The sequence below is a fragment of the Prionailurus bengalensis genome, chromosome A2 (genome assembly GCF_016509475.1).
Source record: "Prionailurus bengalensis isolate Pbe53 chromosome A2, Fcat_Pben_1.1_paternal_pri, whole genome shotgun sequence".
In the NCBI taxonomy this organism is placed as follows: domain Eukaryota; kingdom Metazoa; phylum Chordata; class Mammalia; order Carnivora; family Felidae; genus Prionailurus; species Prionailurus bengalensis.
In genome coordinates this window covers 157639382-157656591 of record NC_057348.1, presented here as the reverse complement: position 1 = coordinate 157656591, position 17210 = coordinate 157639382, and the positions used below count along the sequence as shown (strand labels likewise).

The 17210-nt window shown below is 42.0% G+C and overlaps 1 protein-coding gene across 7 annotated transcripts in view; it reads left to right on the top strand.

Annotated features, from left to right (window-relative positions):
- TPK1 (thiamin pyrophosphokinase 1) overlaps positions 1-17210 on the top strand; it is a 359317-nt gene that overhangs the window by 218035 nt on the left and 124072 nt on the right. For 5 of the 7 annotated variants that reach the window (XM_043589802.1, XM_043589806.1, XM_043589801.1 and 2 more), the window contains one exon: positions 3989-4135. The exons of the other annotated variants lie outside the window; for them this stretch is intronic. In XM_043589802.1, coding sequence (XP_043445737.1) covers positions 3989-4135 — 147 coding nt within the window. The remainder of the gene's footprint in view (positions 1-3988; positions 4136-17210) is intronic. 7 annotated transcript variants of the gene reach the window in all.

Below are 17210 nucleotides of genomic sequence, written 5' to 3'. Positions count from 1 at the left end.
CCATCTGATCCAGACGCAGAGAAGCATGTGGAATTGAAAGGTTATTATACTTACAGGCCCTGGAGAGGAAGGGGCGTGCCATGCAGGGGGCCACATGGGAGGAGTGCCAAGTGAGCAGGCTCAATCAAACAGGTCCAGGAGCCGGAGGATAGAGCGAGGGCCCATGGGAAGTGGCTTACTAGGGGGTTGGGGTTGGGTACACAAGCAAAAGAGTGAGTCAGTTTCATTGGCGTGTTCAAATGTCACTATGTCACCATCACGGGAGGGCAAGCAGGGGGAACTTGTGACAGGGACCAGCCTTTATCACTCTGTGCACCTGGTTGCCAGGGCCAGGTCTCACAGCCTGTCTAGTAAGAAGGTGGAGACCTCAGGAAATCAAAAGTTTTAAAAATTTACAACACACTGGGTGATACTAGAAATAAACACACAAGGCTTTGGATCCACAGAGAAAAGGTACCCTGGCAGCCTGTAAACAGTCCATTTCAGATTGAATGCTTTCCCAGTGGCATTGTAGTCCTAAAGACAGAAGTCTGGCCTCTTAAAACCTAGGTAAGCGTGCAGGGCTGGTGTCTGTCTCCCTCCTATCTCTGTGAATATCAGATGCCCTACTTACAGCCAGAGCCAGAACCCTCCCCCACCCAGCCTGCAGCCTGCATTGAACCTCTAATGTTTTTAATCAGTCTTGCTAAATACTTCCTGTAGGGAGAATGAGTAGTGATGAGAAGTAATCTTGCGGCTTCTTTATTCTGAAAAATTCAATCACTGATCTACAGATACTGCTTATTCATCATGATACCCCAGTGTAGAAGATGGGGATTAAATTTCAGCCTTAAAGGTTGTGGGATCCCTCAAGGCTTAGAGTATGGTAATGAAAAATTGAGAACCTAAAAAAGGGATTCCAGAATCTGCATAGTGAATAAACTATCGCCAGGCCTTGTGTCTGATGTGAATTTAGGATTATGTGCATAGGAATATGCCATGTGCTTTTCACTGGAGCCTTAGTGCTTTGTCTATATTTCACATGTAACTCCTTTTCATGTCTTTTTCTTCAGTTTCAAACAAATTCTCTTTAGTTTCTTGAGGTCATATGTGATTTCTGGGCCTTTCTTCACTGGTCTTACTAAGTATGTAAGTACTAGGAAGGCCTCCTGGTTACAGTTAGAAGCCACTGACCTGACTCGATACTCTAAACAGAAGCTGTCTCCTTGGCAGGTCTATGCCTGGTTGCTTACCAGTGACCCCCTGCCTCTGAAGGTGAGCGCATGTCCCTATCTTTGCCTTTGTATTCGGAGTAATACATGTTTCCCAGGATCCATGGTCTTCCTGGACCCCAACTCTAATTCTTTGAGTTCTTGAAAGATCTCCAAAACTAGTTATTAGGTCCTACACATGGGTGGTACGCTTGTCTTAAAATATGCTGACTTGAGCATGAAGCCACCTTATCTAAAGTAAAAATTCTCGTTCTTCCTGCACTCCGGTAAAGTCAGAAATAGAAAATTCGTTTCAAATGTCTTGGCTCTTGTATGTAATTTTCCTTTTGTGCTTTTGTGGGACCGCATTCTGATTTACATGTTCTCACAGTATGGCAGTGAATCTGTTTCTTTCTTACGTGGATGTGTCCTTTCTTACAGTGTCTCCACTTACTTATTCATCAAGCACTTTGCTGTCTTGTGTTAGGCATTGTTACCCAGGCTGTCACATTGGAACCAGAGGACACAGCCTTTGGCTTCGTGGACTTTAGACCACTTATTGTTCCTCTAAGAACCATACAGGTCATATTGGTGCTTGGTTAACATACTATTCTTTTAAAATCATGGTGTCTTGGGGCACCTGGGTGGCCCAGTTGGTTGAGTGTCCAACTCTTGATTTTGCCTCAGGTCATGATCTCAGGTTCGTGAGTTCGAGCCCCACTTCTGGCTCTGCACTGACCGTGCAGAACCTGCTTGGGGAGTTTTCTCTCTCTGTGTCTCTCTTCCCCTTCTCTCACTCATATGTGCTCTTTCTCAAAGTAAATCAATTTTAAAATAAACAAATAAAAATAAAATCATGACGTCCCTCTGACGAAATGTTCTTTAAGCCTTTTTCTCATGAACTATTGTAAAAACCTGAAAACCAATACTCCCAATATTTTTAATTAAAAAAAATTTTTTTAATGTTTATTTGTTTTTGAGAACGAGAGAGAGCACGAGCAGGGGAGGGGCAGAGAGAGAGGGAAACACAGAATCCAAAGCAGGCTCCAGACTCCGAGCTGTCAGCACAGAACCCAACTCAGGGCTCAAACCCACGAACTGTGAGATCATGACCCAAGCTGAAGTCAGACGCTTAAATTGACTGAGCCATCCCAGTGCCCCCCAATACTCCCTATTTTTCAACGACTTCTGTTTTATTCCAGATAGAGTGATTATTATAGTCAGTTTTTATTGCTTATAAGGTTTTCTTACAATATTTTAATTAAGTTCTTTAATACTTCCTCTTCCATGAGGAATATACCAACTTTAACTATGTTGATGCATTATAATAAGTTTAGGATGATCGCAAGAAGGCAAGTAGGGTCAAGGGAAGAGACAGTGCCTCCAGCTCTGTTCTCCGGGAGCCTTTTGGTAACTGCTCTGTGCAGGAGAAGTTTACTCCACCCCTCTCATTCCTTGCAGCCCGTTTCCCGTTTTCACCTTTAGTCTTACATAGAAGGAAAGCAGCACGGTAATTTTATATACAAATATCCTGGAAATATATTTTCAACAAAAGGGGACCATTTAAATGAATTACACTTTAGTTACAGGAAATGCTATCTTGAAAACGTTAAGTGAAAAAATAACATCAAACTACAGGTAACAATCACGAAAGTGTTAATATAACTGTAATAATACCAAAAATGATAAAGGCAATAGAAGAGTAGCTAATATTTTTATTTATTTTTAAAGTTTGTTCATTTGTTTGTTTGTTTGTTTATTTATTTTTGTGAGAAAGAAGAGCCGAGCAGAGCGATAGTCCCAAGCAGGCTCTGCACCGACCTGAGGCTCAGTCCCACAAACCATGAGATTCTGACCTGAGCTGAAATCAAGAGTAGGACACTCAACAGACTGAGCCACCCAGGCACCCCAGTAGCTAATATTTTTTAAGCAATCGCTATGTCACGAACAGGTTCTAGATGCTTTACACTTAATTCTTTTTTTTTTTTTAATATTTTTTTTTTTGTGAACGTTTATTTATTCTTTGGGGACAGAGACAGACAGAGCATGAACGGGGGAGGGGCAGAGAGAGAGGGAGACACAGAATCAGAAACAGGCTCCAGGCTCTGAGCCATCAGCCCAGAGCCTGACGCGGGGCTCGAACTCACGGACCGTGAGATCGTGACCTGGCTGAAGCCGGACGCTTAACCGACTGCGCCACCCAGGCGCCCCTACACTTAATTCTTTCAATTACTTCATCAAACCCCACAGCAACCTTATCAGGTGGCAGACACCATCCAACTTTTCCATGTGAGCGTAAAAATGAAGTACTGAGAGTTTAGGCAACATTGCTAGGTTCAGTGAAAAGATGATACCCATCCTCAAGACACTTGGATTCTAATGGTGTGACAAACCTGTGAAACAGGCGTGGTGTCTGTCACGAGCCGTGTGTTACCAGGGAAGACGCCACAGGTTCACGATGGGATTCCACCAGTTGTGAAACCAGAGAAGATTCCACATGGAAGAAACACATGAACAGAGTTGTAAAGAAAGGACTGCCTAGTTTTTCGGGTGAACAGGCAGATGGGAAAAAGCTAAAAAGAGTTGGTCTCAAAATGGGACCGCCACCCACCAATTATGTGACTATACACAAGTAGCTTTAATCCTTCATCTGAACAACAGAAATGATATCTACTATTTCTTTATGGCTTATCAAGTAAAATAGAGTTGATTGAGAGCTCTTTTTAGTTACTAGATACTATTCAGTTATTGAAAACTCTTTAAATACGTGACTCTCCCTTTTGCTTCGCCTTACTTAGGTAGATGTAATTGTGACCTTGGGAGGTCTCGGTGGGCGTTTTGACCAGATCATGGCATCTGTGAGCACCCTGTTCCAAGTTACTTGCATCACTCCTGTGCCGATTATAATAATCCAAGAGGAATCTCTCATCTACCTGCTCCAACCAGTAAGTGAAGAATAAGTATAATGTCAGCACATTGCTTCCATAAAACTTCTAACATTTGAGTAGACTAGAACGAAACATGAGCCTAGCATGTGTCTTTGAATTTGACACCTGAGGGAAGTTGAGCATGTTTGCTTCATTTTATCATGCCCCGAAAAAAAAAATCGCATAACTTTTAATTAAATTGACTAAGAATTAAATTTAGCCCTTTTACATTTTGAGCAGCTGAATGTGAATGCCACTTGAGAAACATCTCAACAGAGGAAGCCCAAAGCTTGGCAAATATTTCAAACGGAATTCTCATGTATTTTCAGTGCTGTCGTTATAACTGGAAACTGGATTTGATTTTGTTAAGCACTAAAAAAAAAAAATTTTTAGCTTTTACTCTTCATAAGTTGCCTGCTTATTAATTTCACTGCTTCAGAATACATTTCTAATGATCAATGTCATTCACTTCCCCTGATGAATATCATGGAAATTTTCTATCGATCCAGTGCTGAGAACAGAATCCTTATTAAATAAACCAGTTTTATAAGGTTGATCAGTGGGCTCCTCTAGAAAAGTAATTGTTTGGTAACGTTTTTAAAAGAGTAGACAGTTGTTCTTCCTTGCCTCTCACTGTCATGTGCTGCTTACAGCGTTGCTCCTGCCCCATCTGCCAGTCTCCCTCTGCAGCATGCTGTTACCTAGAAATTGTTGTTTGGTTAATATAGTGGGTATCAGGCACACTCCCTGCTGTTCAGCCAGCTTTGCATTTTTTTTTCTGGCTCTTTGTATTGCCTAGCTTTGTTGTTTTCTGGAAAACTTCCTAAGAGGTGTGGAAAGGGAGCTGAAGAATTCAGTTTTCAAACTCCATACTCTCCATGGATTTAGTCAACGAACAGTTTATGAAGTGCCTGCTTTTTTTTTTAAATCATTTTTTGACATTTATTTATTTTTGAGAGACAGACAGGGACAGAGCACAAGCAGGGGAGGGGCAGAGAGAGAGAGAGAGAGAGAGAGAGAGAGAGGGAGACACAGAATCCGAAGCAGGCTCCGGGCTCTGAGCTGTCAGCACAGAGCCTGATGCAGGGCTCGAACCCATAAACTGAGATCATGACCTGAGCTGAAGTCGGACGCTCAACCGATGGAGCCACCCAGGCGCCCCGGGAGTGCCTGTTTATTGCAGTGCTAGGCAGTAGAGGATTAAAAGAAAATACTGACATGATCTTTGCTCTCTAGCACATGTCCAGTGAAGACGTCATTAATAAAAACATAAGATGTAAAGCACGAAGATGAAAGATTATATAATTTGATCATACGTGCAGTAAGGGAAGTCCACCCAGGGGCACTCACATTTTATTCACTCCGTTAACTCAACAAATATTTATTGGGTACCTGCTATGTGCCAGGCACTTACCAGGGATACAGAAGCCAACTAAAGAGACAAAAATCCCTTGTTTTCGTGGAACATACATTCTCTTGAGGTTATAGTGCAGCAGAATCCTCCAGGATGAGTGGACGTTTGCTATGGGAGATGATGAGAAAGTCATTTAAGGCAGAAAGGAGCCACTAAAGAAAGGTGGAGGCATAAGGTACATTGTAGGATCTGCAGGTAATTCTGCACAGCAGTGTGGAAGATGCTAGAAGATAAGACTAAAAACTACTTTGATTGTGAAGAGCCTTGAATTCCACACAGTGGAGTGTGGACTTTTTCGCTAGAGGTTATGGGATGTCATTAATAGATTTCACTTAGTGGTATGACGTAAGCAGATATGCCTCTTAGATTTCTAATTGTATATTTGTTAAATACCTATAATTTCCTAACAGTTTCTGAAGGGTGAAAGTTTCTACCATTGTGAATCATTGAGCTTTATTACATTATATATACTATATTGATGATTTGATTGCTTAAGTAGTCAACTGTAACTTGGCTGTATGTAGATATTCTAGTTATTAGATTACAAGTTAGTTGATGCTGTACTAAAATTAAAAAACAAGTTAAAAAATAAAATTGGAAGATTAACTGATAGAAAAAAATCATATCTGAAAAATGACTTTTGCTCTTAAGAGCTTTTCAGTGTTTCTGGTATTCCCTACTATCACTGGAATGTGTATAATTTTGGACTTCCTAAAATGCGTTCAGCTTGAGATTCCTTGGATTTCTGCCCTCTGCAGATGCTGTCTGTCATCCGTTTGGGAAACTCTCAGCCATTATTTTTTCAATATTGTGTCTGTCCTATTCTCCTTCTCCCTTCCTCTGTAACTCTGCTTAACTGTACCTAAGATGCTCTAATTGTATCATGTCCATCTCAGCACTTTCATATTTTTTATGCCGTAATCTCTCTGGGCTTCACTCGGAAGCTCATCACCTGTGTTCCACATCACCCTTCTGCTTCAGCCATGTCTGTTTTGCTGCTAAAACCATCCACGGTGTTTAAAATTCCTGCCACGATTCTTCTTTCTTGTATGCCTGTCCTCTCGTCACTGTTTCAAGATTCTTTCTTAAAACATAATTGTCATACTTATTTTATGGTCAAGAATAATTCCAGTACCTGTAGTTCTTTGTAAGCCCGCTGTCTTTTGTATTCATTTTTGCTTCTATGTTTTGTCAACTCGATTCCTTCTGTGTGTTGTGAATTTTGGCGATGACCTTATATTTCTGGGAACTTTCCTGTGGGAATTGTTTGAAGTGTGAGTTAAAAGTGAGTCCAAGGGGGAGTTTAGAGCAGACTCCCAACCCAGTTATTCACAGGCATTAACAACTCAGGACATCTTTTTTTAATTTTTTTTTTCAACGTTTATTTATTTTTGGGACAGAGAGAGACAGAGCATGAATGGGCGAGGGGCAGAGAGAGAGGGAGACACAGAATCGGAAACAGGCTCCAGGCTCTGAGCCATCAGCCCAGAGCCCGACGCGGGGCTCGAACTCACGGACCGCGAGATCGTGACCTGGCTGAAGTCGGACGCTTAACCGACTGCGCCACCCAGGCGCCCCAACAACTCAGGACATCTTGCTGGAGACTTTTTGACCATCTAGGTGGTGTGAATTCTGAAGGCAGTATGTTGCGAGTTTGACTTCCGGTTACAGGTGCTCATGGGAGACTTGCTCCCTCTTCTCAGCTACAGGGTGCCTGGGTTTGGTCAGCGTTTTCCTGGCGGTCCAGTGGAAGTGTTATTTATATTCATCTTACACTGAGAGTCTCTGCCTTATCTGGTGCACTCTCCTGCACTCACACCTTGGAGAGGCCTTGGGCTTTGTCTCCTGATGACTTTCTGTACTTGGATGTCTTGGAAACCAAAGCTCAAGTTCATCTGCTTTGGTAAACACCAAGTATTTCAGAGGTGAAAGTTAGATGTGGTGTTCAGTCCAACCTTAGTTTTTGGCTTCTGAGTATTCTTAAAACAAAAGAAAAAAAACACAGATGTTTGATGCATTTTAAAAGATTCTTTTTAATTTTTTTCTAGCACTTTTTATTGCTTTAAGTTGGTCAGGATGCTAATTTATCATAGTGTCTCTGTAAGACAGGTCTTACCCTGCCTGTGTTGCAGGAATAATTAACTCCCAATCTCAGAGGTTTAACTGAGATTGAGTTTTTAAAGTTTTTTTTTCTCATCAGTGGAGTATCTGGTCTGGTTTCGGCAGCTTCCTCCATTTTATATCTAAGCCAACTGGAAGAAATTGCAGCATCTGGAGGAAAAGATTGCTAGAAAGTGGCACTGCATGTTTTTAAAGGCCAGGCCTGGCCATGTTTATATCACCTTTGGTGGGAATACAGTGACACTCCCCAGCCCACTGCAAGGCCTTCTGGGAAAGGAAGGCGGTGGTCGGGCAAAGGAATCGCTTTGTGAGCACAGAGCGCGGTCTTTCTCAAACCGCCAGCAACTGAAGTTGGGGATGAAAAGTCTGGAATCATGACCTTAGATCATTTCTAGGAGTATAATTTTTTTCTCATTTATACGATATGTTAAACTTTGATTAGTTGTTAAAACAGAATCCTCCTGGGGCACCTGGGTGGCTCAGTCAGTTGAACGTCCAGCTGGGGCTCAGGTCATGATCTCACAGTCTGTAAGTTCAAGCCCCACATCAAACTCTGTGCTGACAGCTCAGAGCCTGGAGCCTGCTTTGGATCCTGTGTTTCCCTCTCTCTCTCTGCCCCTTCCTCACTTTTGCTGTGTCTCTCTCACTCTCTCTCTCAAAAATAAATAAACATTAAAAAAATAAAATAAAATGAAAACAGAATCCTCAGTTCTCCAAACATAATTATCATTGCAAGTGTACCTGTATAGCCTACGTGCCCCAAAACAATGTCTTCTGGATTCTTTCTGGTCATTGTAATTGTGTCTCATTTGCTTCTCCTAAGAAAGTAATTATTACATAGTGTGGGGCACAAAGCTCTGCATGATCACACCCCCTGTCATGTGGAGGGGTGATGGTATTTAGCATAGACTTCGCCTCTTGCTTTACCCGTCTTGGCTTTGCTCCTGTTTGGCACTCAGTTCCAGAGAAATCTTCCCAGAGACACATACTGGCTTCCTGCTTTTCAGTTGCTTTTAGGAAGAGACCCCTAAGACAATTTAATGATATAAATGCAAAAGTCAAAATGAGTGTGTTTGAGGGTTTAGGATATGAACAGTCTTATGTTGTATTGTATATATTGTATATATATTGTATCCATGATCCCTCCCTGACTTGAGCTCTGTCTCTTTCTCTCTCTCTCTTTCAAAACTAAATAAACATTAAAAAAAAATTAAAAAACTCGGGGCGCCTCGGTGGCTCCGTCGGTTACTTAACCAGCTTCAGCTCAGGTCATGATCTCACAGTCTGTGAGTTTGAGCCCCACGTCGGGCTCTGTGCTGACAGCTCAGAGCCTGGAGCCTGCTACGGATTCTGTGTCTCCCTCTCTCTCTGCCCCTCCCCTGTTCATGCTCTGTCTCTCTCTGTCTCAAAAAAAAATAAACATTAAAAAAATTAAACGATGTCTACAGTTACTGTTCGTTAACAGGATTGATCATAATCATCATCACGATGGACAGAAGAAACCTCATAACTTGAAATTGAAACTGTTTTCAAATATTGTGGAACTAGGGCCCAGGAAAATCAATCCGGTATGCTTCGGTGCCAAATAAAGAATGGTTAAAATTTTTTTAATGTATTTTTTTAATTGAAAGTCAACAAATAGCTTCCTTTTGAAAAGGAAGTTAACTTTGGGGCTTTTACAAGAAGCATCTAATTTGAGCTTCATAACAATACCACAAGGAAAGCAGGACAGATAGGACTCTATGCTTTCTACTACATTACATTTCTTCTTTCTTGGGGCTAGTGGACTAACATGCAAATAGCGAGCTCTTTTTAAAAACTTTCTTTTTTAATGTTTACCTATTTTTGAGAGAGAGAGCGAGAGAGAGCGAGAGAGCGTGAGCAGTGGGTTGGGGGGCAGGGGCAGAGAGAGAGAAACAGAATTGAACCAGGCTCTGGGCTCTGAGCTGTCAGCACAGAGCCCATCGTGGGGCTTGAACTCAAGAACTGTGAGATCGTGACCTGAGCCAAAGTCGGATGCTTAACCGACTGAGCCACCCAGGCACCCCAACAAATAGTGAACTCTTACAACAAGTTACAGTTCATAGGCTGGTGATTATCCATAAACAGTGTTTTACTGAGTGGCCAGTTGATGTGTGTATATATGGCTGTGTGTGTGTGTGTGTGTGTATTATCCACAACATTATTTTCAATAAGATAAATTTGAGGTACACTTTAAGGGTATATCCCACCTTGTACCCCTAAATTAAAAATAACTGAATTTTCTTCAAGTATGACAAAATCTACATACAACAAGAATTTTTATCATTTAAGAAGATTAAGTAAGATTACCTTTGAGCTTTACTAAAATACATCAAAAATGGTAAAAATTCAATGTAAGTGTTAATTATTATGAGTATTATTTTTCAGAGCATTGTTTTCTAGAATTGATTCTATAACTATAGATTGTCTGACATTGAAGATAATAGGAGACATGAGACATGGGAACTGTTTTTTGTTTTTTTTTTTTTTTGATACTTGTTTTGGTGCTGTGCTAGGCTAAGAGAACTCATCTGTGTGGTTTTTTTTATGTCTGTTTTTGAGAGAGAGTGACTGAGTGTGGGTGGGGGAAGGGCAGAGAGAGAGAGAGAGAATGGGACACAGAATCTGAAGCAGGCTCCAGGCTCTGAGCTGTCAGCACAGAGCCCAATGTGGGGCTTGAACTCCTGAACCTTGAGATCATTCCCTGAGCCTAAGTCAGACGCTTAACTGACTGAGCCCCCCAGGTGCTCCTCATCTGTGTCTGTTAAGTGGCTAGGATAGCCCTAGACCATGGGACTAAAACATGCCTTTTTTGATCTTTATTTAAAAGATCCTCGGGGCGCCTGGGTGGCTCAGTCGGTTAAGCGGCCGACTTCAGCTCAGGTCACGATCTCGCGCTCCGTGAGTTCGAGCCCCGCGTCGGGCTCTGGGCTGACGGCTCGGAGCCTGGAGCCTGCTTCTGATTCTGTGTCTCCCTCTCTCTCTGACCCTCCCCTGCTCATGCTCTGTCTCTCTCTGTCTCGAAAATAAATAAATGTTTAAAAAAAAAAAAAAAAAAAGATCCTCAACCCTCAAATCGTCTTAGCATTTCTGTAATAATCTACGTGTGAGACTCTCGAGACTGTTACATAAATAAGTAAGCATCCTTCATTCATGGTTTTTAGGGACTGACCTGTGTGTCCAGGAGCAGTTGCCTTAGGATTGTCGGGGTTGGTCCAGCCTGAAGTCTTTGGTCTGCATTCTCTTTTGAGTCCCCTTTCTCTGACTCATTTTGCTTACTACAAATTGAATTTTAAAACAAGGAGACGATAGTGTAGTTCCAGATCTTTATGTAGATATTTATATATATGGGCAAATGTTTGAAATTTTTTAGCTGGTTGATTTTTAAACATATAATGTCTTTTATATTAGGTTTTGACATACCTCACTTGCTGTGGGTCAAAGTGTCATCATGAGTGAAAGCCTCAGTAGGGAGCATTTACTTTGAAGGAATGTTCAGCCTGCCAGGTTTTAAATAGAAAATTAAAAATAGAATGCATAATGGCTCCTCCCTTAAAAGTAAGCGTTCCTCTTTTACTTCCAAAAATATCTTCTTAATAAGGCATCACGACCTTTTACGAGCAGAAGGTTTTATGAAATCAGTGAGAGACATTTTCTACATGAAACACCACTGATACCAATTACTAGCGAGACTATATTCCTTATGAAGACAGTTGGGTGCTCCCGGCCATCTTTGTCATGCTAACCATGCAGTGTGGATGGTTCCGGGTTTCTCATACATACTTTCTCATTTTCTGGTCCTGTGCTTCTCAGGAGTACAGAAACATTAGCTTCTGTACACTGAGCATAAATTATCTTTTATCTGCAAGTTTTATGGCAGTTGGTAATACAAGTTAATAGGATTTATGACCAAGAAATGAGATGTCCAAGAGTTAATAAGGCGTGCCTTATACATTATCCTAAACCTTGTTCGGTGATTCCTAGTCAGGATTCCAGTATCTGATGCCGGGGAATGGTGTTACAGAGCCGACTTCTAAATATGTTGTAAATATTTCTTCCTCACGATCTCCGTCATGTTTACTGCTGCTTGTTTTTTCTCCCACTAGAACAATCACTTGCTGTTTAAATTTCTGACATTTTACACATTAGACGTTTGCAGTGCTGGTAATGAATAGGATAGAAATATGTTAAGAGTCTCATGGAAGCTGGATATCTGTGATGTGACTTTGCCGTGCATGGTGGTTTCTGCTGAGGACTTGAGGGTGTGGGATGTCCACCCACATGTACACGTGTCCAGGATCATCTCATCAGTGTCCTCACCAGAGAAGTGATTCTCAGAATATAAGCTATATGGTAGCATAGAACCGTTAAATATTAGCGTAAATAGTATAAAACCATAAAGATCGTTTTATGAATGAGTAATTGCAAGGACTTTAAGTGATTTGCCCAAGGTCATACACAGCGTTTCTTTGAAGGAAAAATGATCCTGAAAATGCATCTCAGGGAGCAGTGCTCTGAAAAGGGCCACCAGGCATTTCCTTTCTACGGATGGACTGCCGCATTGAGCCCTCTAGTTCCTCTTCCATGGGGCAAATTGCGAACACCCGTTCCTTCCTCTGCCGTCCGCCCACCTAAGCTTGCTTTTCCGGGAAAGTTCTGCCACTCAGCGTCTGACCTAAACACTCGATACCTTCGAACCGTGTCCTTGCATTACTCACTCGTTTTCCCTGGCTTGTCTGCTCTGCTGTGGCAGGCGGCACCTTCTCCACGTGGAAAGCAGACAGACACACATCTTCCCGGAGCATCCTCCTCTTTTCCCTCGCTTCAGACCTTGCCTGGCTTTCTAGGGCCCATTCTCTCCTTCTCTTCTCTTCTCTTCTCCTCTGTGTGCTCATTTTCTGCCCCTCCACATCGTTTAAAATTATAAACCAAAAACCGATCCTGTTCAGAATACTGGGTTAGCCTTATTATGTCATTACGAAAACATGACATTTTAATGTGCACTAAGACAAAAAAATTCTAGAGCTATACAGTTCTCATTTTTCTGAATGCCCTAATGTCCTCTTTAGATTGCCATAGAAATATTTCCTCTGTGGTTTTATCCCTGTTTAGTTAAGCTTATTTTATGTAACTGAGGAGTTAAACCACGCATTCATAATGAGTTTATTTCGTAGGTGTTGTGCTCTGTTTTGTCGATTTGTAGCATAGAATATTTCAACAGCAAACATTCTTCAAACACCATTAGGTAGTGGACACTGTGGTGGGCACCGACAGTGTGGAATTAAAACCCCTTGCTTCTGTTCTGCTCACGGTTCAGCAGAAAAGCCAGCAGTATAAATTGCAAGATTCAGAAATCTGTTAGGGGAAAACACTGAGTTAAAAAAAAAAAGTGAAATGTAATATGGGTCGCCTGGGTGGCTCAGTTGTTTAAGCATCCAACTCTTGATTTCGGCTCAGGTTGTGACCTCATGGTCGTGACATCAAACCCTGCATCGGCTCTGCACTAGGCATGCAGCCTTCTTAAGATTCTCATCTCTTTCTTCCCTCCCCCTCCAAAAAAATTTTTTTTAATTGAAAAAAAAAAAACAACAAAACACTGCTGTGGGGATGACATGGAAAAAGCGTCTCATCCAGATTGGGGACAGGTTGGGGACAAGTTGATCATGTAGATAGTTTTCCAGGGGAGGTAATATCTGATGGAGAGGTAGGCAAAGAGATGAATAAAGGGATTAATTTCATGTGCAAGGCAGCCTGAGAGAATTTGGCACATTTGGGGGAACACCGCGTTGCTGGATCCTGGGGAGCCATACGAGATGCACCTAGAGGTAAGAAAGGTGTAGACCACGAGGGACTTGTTTGCATTCTCAAGAAGATGCTCTTTATATTGATGGCAAAGCTCAGAATATTAAGCATTTTTATTAGGGGAATGGCATTAGATTGCCAGTTAGAAAGTTTAGTTTGGTAGCAATATGGAGGATAAGTTGGTTAGGGAAGGGATGGAGGTCATTCAACTCTGAAATCCAAAATAGACATGGTGCATAAATCAACTTTGCTTTGCTGATGGAGTTTCTTGGGATGTGTGGCCCAAAGCCTTCTTTGGAGGAACACAGAGGGAGGAATCAATGTAATGACTAGGATTCTGGATTAGGCAACTGGTTGCTGTCTTTCTTTGAAATTGAGAATATGAGAAGAACAGGTGAAGACGGGAAGCTGGTCAGCCGACGTGGGAACATAAAGAGATTGATCTGTCTTTGAAACTGTGTAGAAGTGCCTTGATATAGATACATCGATATCTATAAAATATATCTCCTTTTAGGCAATTCTTTCTTCCTCCCTCTCCCTCTACGTGTGTGTGTGTGTGTGTGTGTGTGTGTGTGTACACACACACACACACACACACACGATTCTACTGAATTTATACAAATACACACACACATACATATAGCCTGGCCTAGTGATACACCTTGGGAATCATCAACATATTCATGGTAACTAAAAAGTCAGGTGTGGACCCTTACACCCTGGAAGAAGATATGGAGTGAAAAGAGCCATGACAGAGCCCTAGAGAAGAGACAGAATACCTTACAAGAAAAGGAGGAGAACTGAAAGAGTCGTATCATTGAGACCAAGGTAGTTTAGAGTTTCAAGAGACAAGGGAATGACCACCTAAGGTGTTGAGAATATAAAAGATATAGTAGTAAGTTTGACAGCCGAGAAGAAACTTAATCAGGCAGGTTTCGTGGCAAAATAGAGGTAGAAGCCAGATTACCATGAGTTGACTACTAAGTGGGAAGGAAGGGAGGTAGAAACACATTGCTCTTGTGTTTTTTACCCTTCTTCACTGTTCACTCAGAGCAGTTGGATTTGGGGGACGGACCTGGGAACTAATGATGGCTTATAAAATTATTCTCGTGAGGCCTTTTCCAAGTTAAACAAAACCAGAACGTGCATGTTGGGGATGATACGTTTGTTTCCAGGTATGAGCCCAGGTGCAGCCGCCATGCTGTATAAGATGGCTGACACATTGACGGACCCTGATTGTATCACTCTGTGCTGGCGAAGTACTTTTCAACCTATTTCAGGTCCGTCTTCTCTTCCTGGCCCGTCCCCAGCTCTGCAGTCTTGGGGCGCCCTTCCCCTCCTCCTCTGTGTGGGCACCTTGGTCTGAGCCCAAGTAGGAAGCTTTGAGTTTGACTTATCAGTGTCCCTCTTTCTGGTCTGTCGTCTTCTCAGTGTTATATAGCCTAGGGAAACTGACCACAACCACTGTTTTCCTGTGCCAAACATGATCTTTAAGTCACTCACTTAAAGCCCTACTCAAATTTTCTGACTCCTACACAGAATTTCCAAGTAAGCCTTCATGCACTCCCCTCATCTGGGTCATTTTCTTTTCTTTTTAAAGACTTTTTTTCTCCTACAGGCCCTAAACAGTCTATCCATAAAACAGAATTTACTAAGTTATAACTTCTCTCATTTTCTAAACCTTAAAAAATTTACAATTGCACTTTTATGATCCAGGAAGAAATAATGATCACACCTAGTTCATCTGATGCTAGCCAAATCCAAATACGTAGAAATGTGCCACTCCCATTATCAACAGTATTCATAATGCCCTCCTCTTGTGAAATACACGTGGCTGGGCATCCCAGGCTGTGACTGAGTCCACTTACTTCCCTATTGACATGTACTTTCTTCCTAGTTGGTTGAAAGCTCATTTGGGGGAATGATTGATGCTTTGAGAGGCTACAGGTGCATTTCTACCCTTGAGCAAATGGATGAGGATGATGGTGGCAGGGGTGGTAGGTTTCAAGGCAACCTGGATATACGGTGATGTCTCAAAGGGAAAGGCATGAAGTAACACCCTGATGCCCATACAGCTTACAAGTTCTTTGACCTTAGAGTAGTGTTTCACTCTGGGGAGTGGGGGGAGGGGGTTATAGAAAGATGCCCATCAGCAAAAACCTACGGTTGATCCCTCGGTGATTCCAAAGGAGCACGGGAGGAAATAGCAAATTCAGTCTCTGGGGAAACTGTTTAAAAACTTATTTGAACATTGGCCTTTTCATTTTCAACCATGGGTGACAGAGAATCATTTTTGGAGACTTGATGCAATCCATAAGAGTGCCGTGTGTGGGTAAAACAATAGAAAAGACCGCATCAGCGTTTGTCTGAGCTCTGTCATCGTAATTTATCATAATCCAATTGTAGGTAAAGTAATGGAATATTGGACGCAAGGTGTCCTGGTTTCCTTTATCTCCCCTTCCACGGTCCTCTGTGGCAAGGACACGAGTACATTGTGTCATGTATACTTAGTTCAATTGAGCATTGCTTCAGCATCTTCCTTTGATTGAAAACAAAAGGTTGCCAATGCGGTATCAATGAACTGTGAAGCGATTTGAGTGTTACCAGCAGGGAAATGAAATGAGCCTCTGGGAGGAAGATTGGCACGAGTGAAAGTTTCTATATAAAGGGCTTCGTACAGCTCCAGCTGGGTTGTATTACTTCTTATCCCATTAAGGCTTTTTCCCCCTGAATTTGGAAGCATTTTGATCTCCTTTGTTCCAAAAGTGATCAAAACTGAAAGTGAAGAAAAAGTGGGAAACGTTTCCAAATAAAGTTCAGCTAGGAGGGCTGGGATTTGAGGGGACTTATTTAAATTGCACATTCATCCTGGATCTTATGAAGGTCTTCCATGGAATGGTGTAGGTCCCTTGCCCTCTTACACAAACGCACGCACGTGCACGCGTGCGTGCGCGCACACACACACACACACACACACACACACACACACACTGCATGTAACATCCATGTGCATGCATAGACACATCAAAAATCTCAGCACTTGTAAACCTGTCTTACTGAGAGGAAGGAAAGTAAGTATTCTGTCTCTCGGGTCAACTGACCAGGATTTCTTTTCTATTTTTTATTCTCTCTCTCTCTCTCTCTCTCTCTCTCTCTCTCTCTCTCTCCCTCCCTCCCTCCCTCCCTCCCTCCCTCCCTCTCTCCCTCTCTCTCTGTCTCTCTCTCTCTCCCCCTGCTCCTTCCCTCCCTCTCCTTTTGAAAAACCTGTCCTATATAAACCTTTGTCTTTTAAAAGCTCCACTTAGTTGTTCATAACTTTGTCATGACCAGAATTACATTTGACTTAGATGCGTATGGAATGGTTTAAATGATATATATAAAAATGCATCAGAGTTAGGAACCAAGTTAGCAAAGCAGAGTGTAACCTACGATGATCTATAGACTGAGAGAGAGGGTTAAACTTGACAGAGAATAAGACTAAAGATGGCCCAATCCCGTATTGCCTTCTGAAGCAGACTGAGACTACTAATGTGATACCTAGTAATTTAGGATAATCTAAGTATCGAAGACATACTGACGGTTACTATACCACTGAAATCTCTTGGGAGCCATGTGTGACTCATAAAATAGCCTCTGATCCTGAAAGTTTGGAAAATTATATTTTAATATCTATAGGGGAGTCTGGATGGCTCTAGTCAGTTAAGAGTCCGACTTTGGTTCAGGTCATGATCTCAT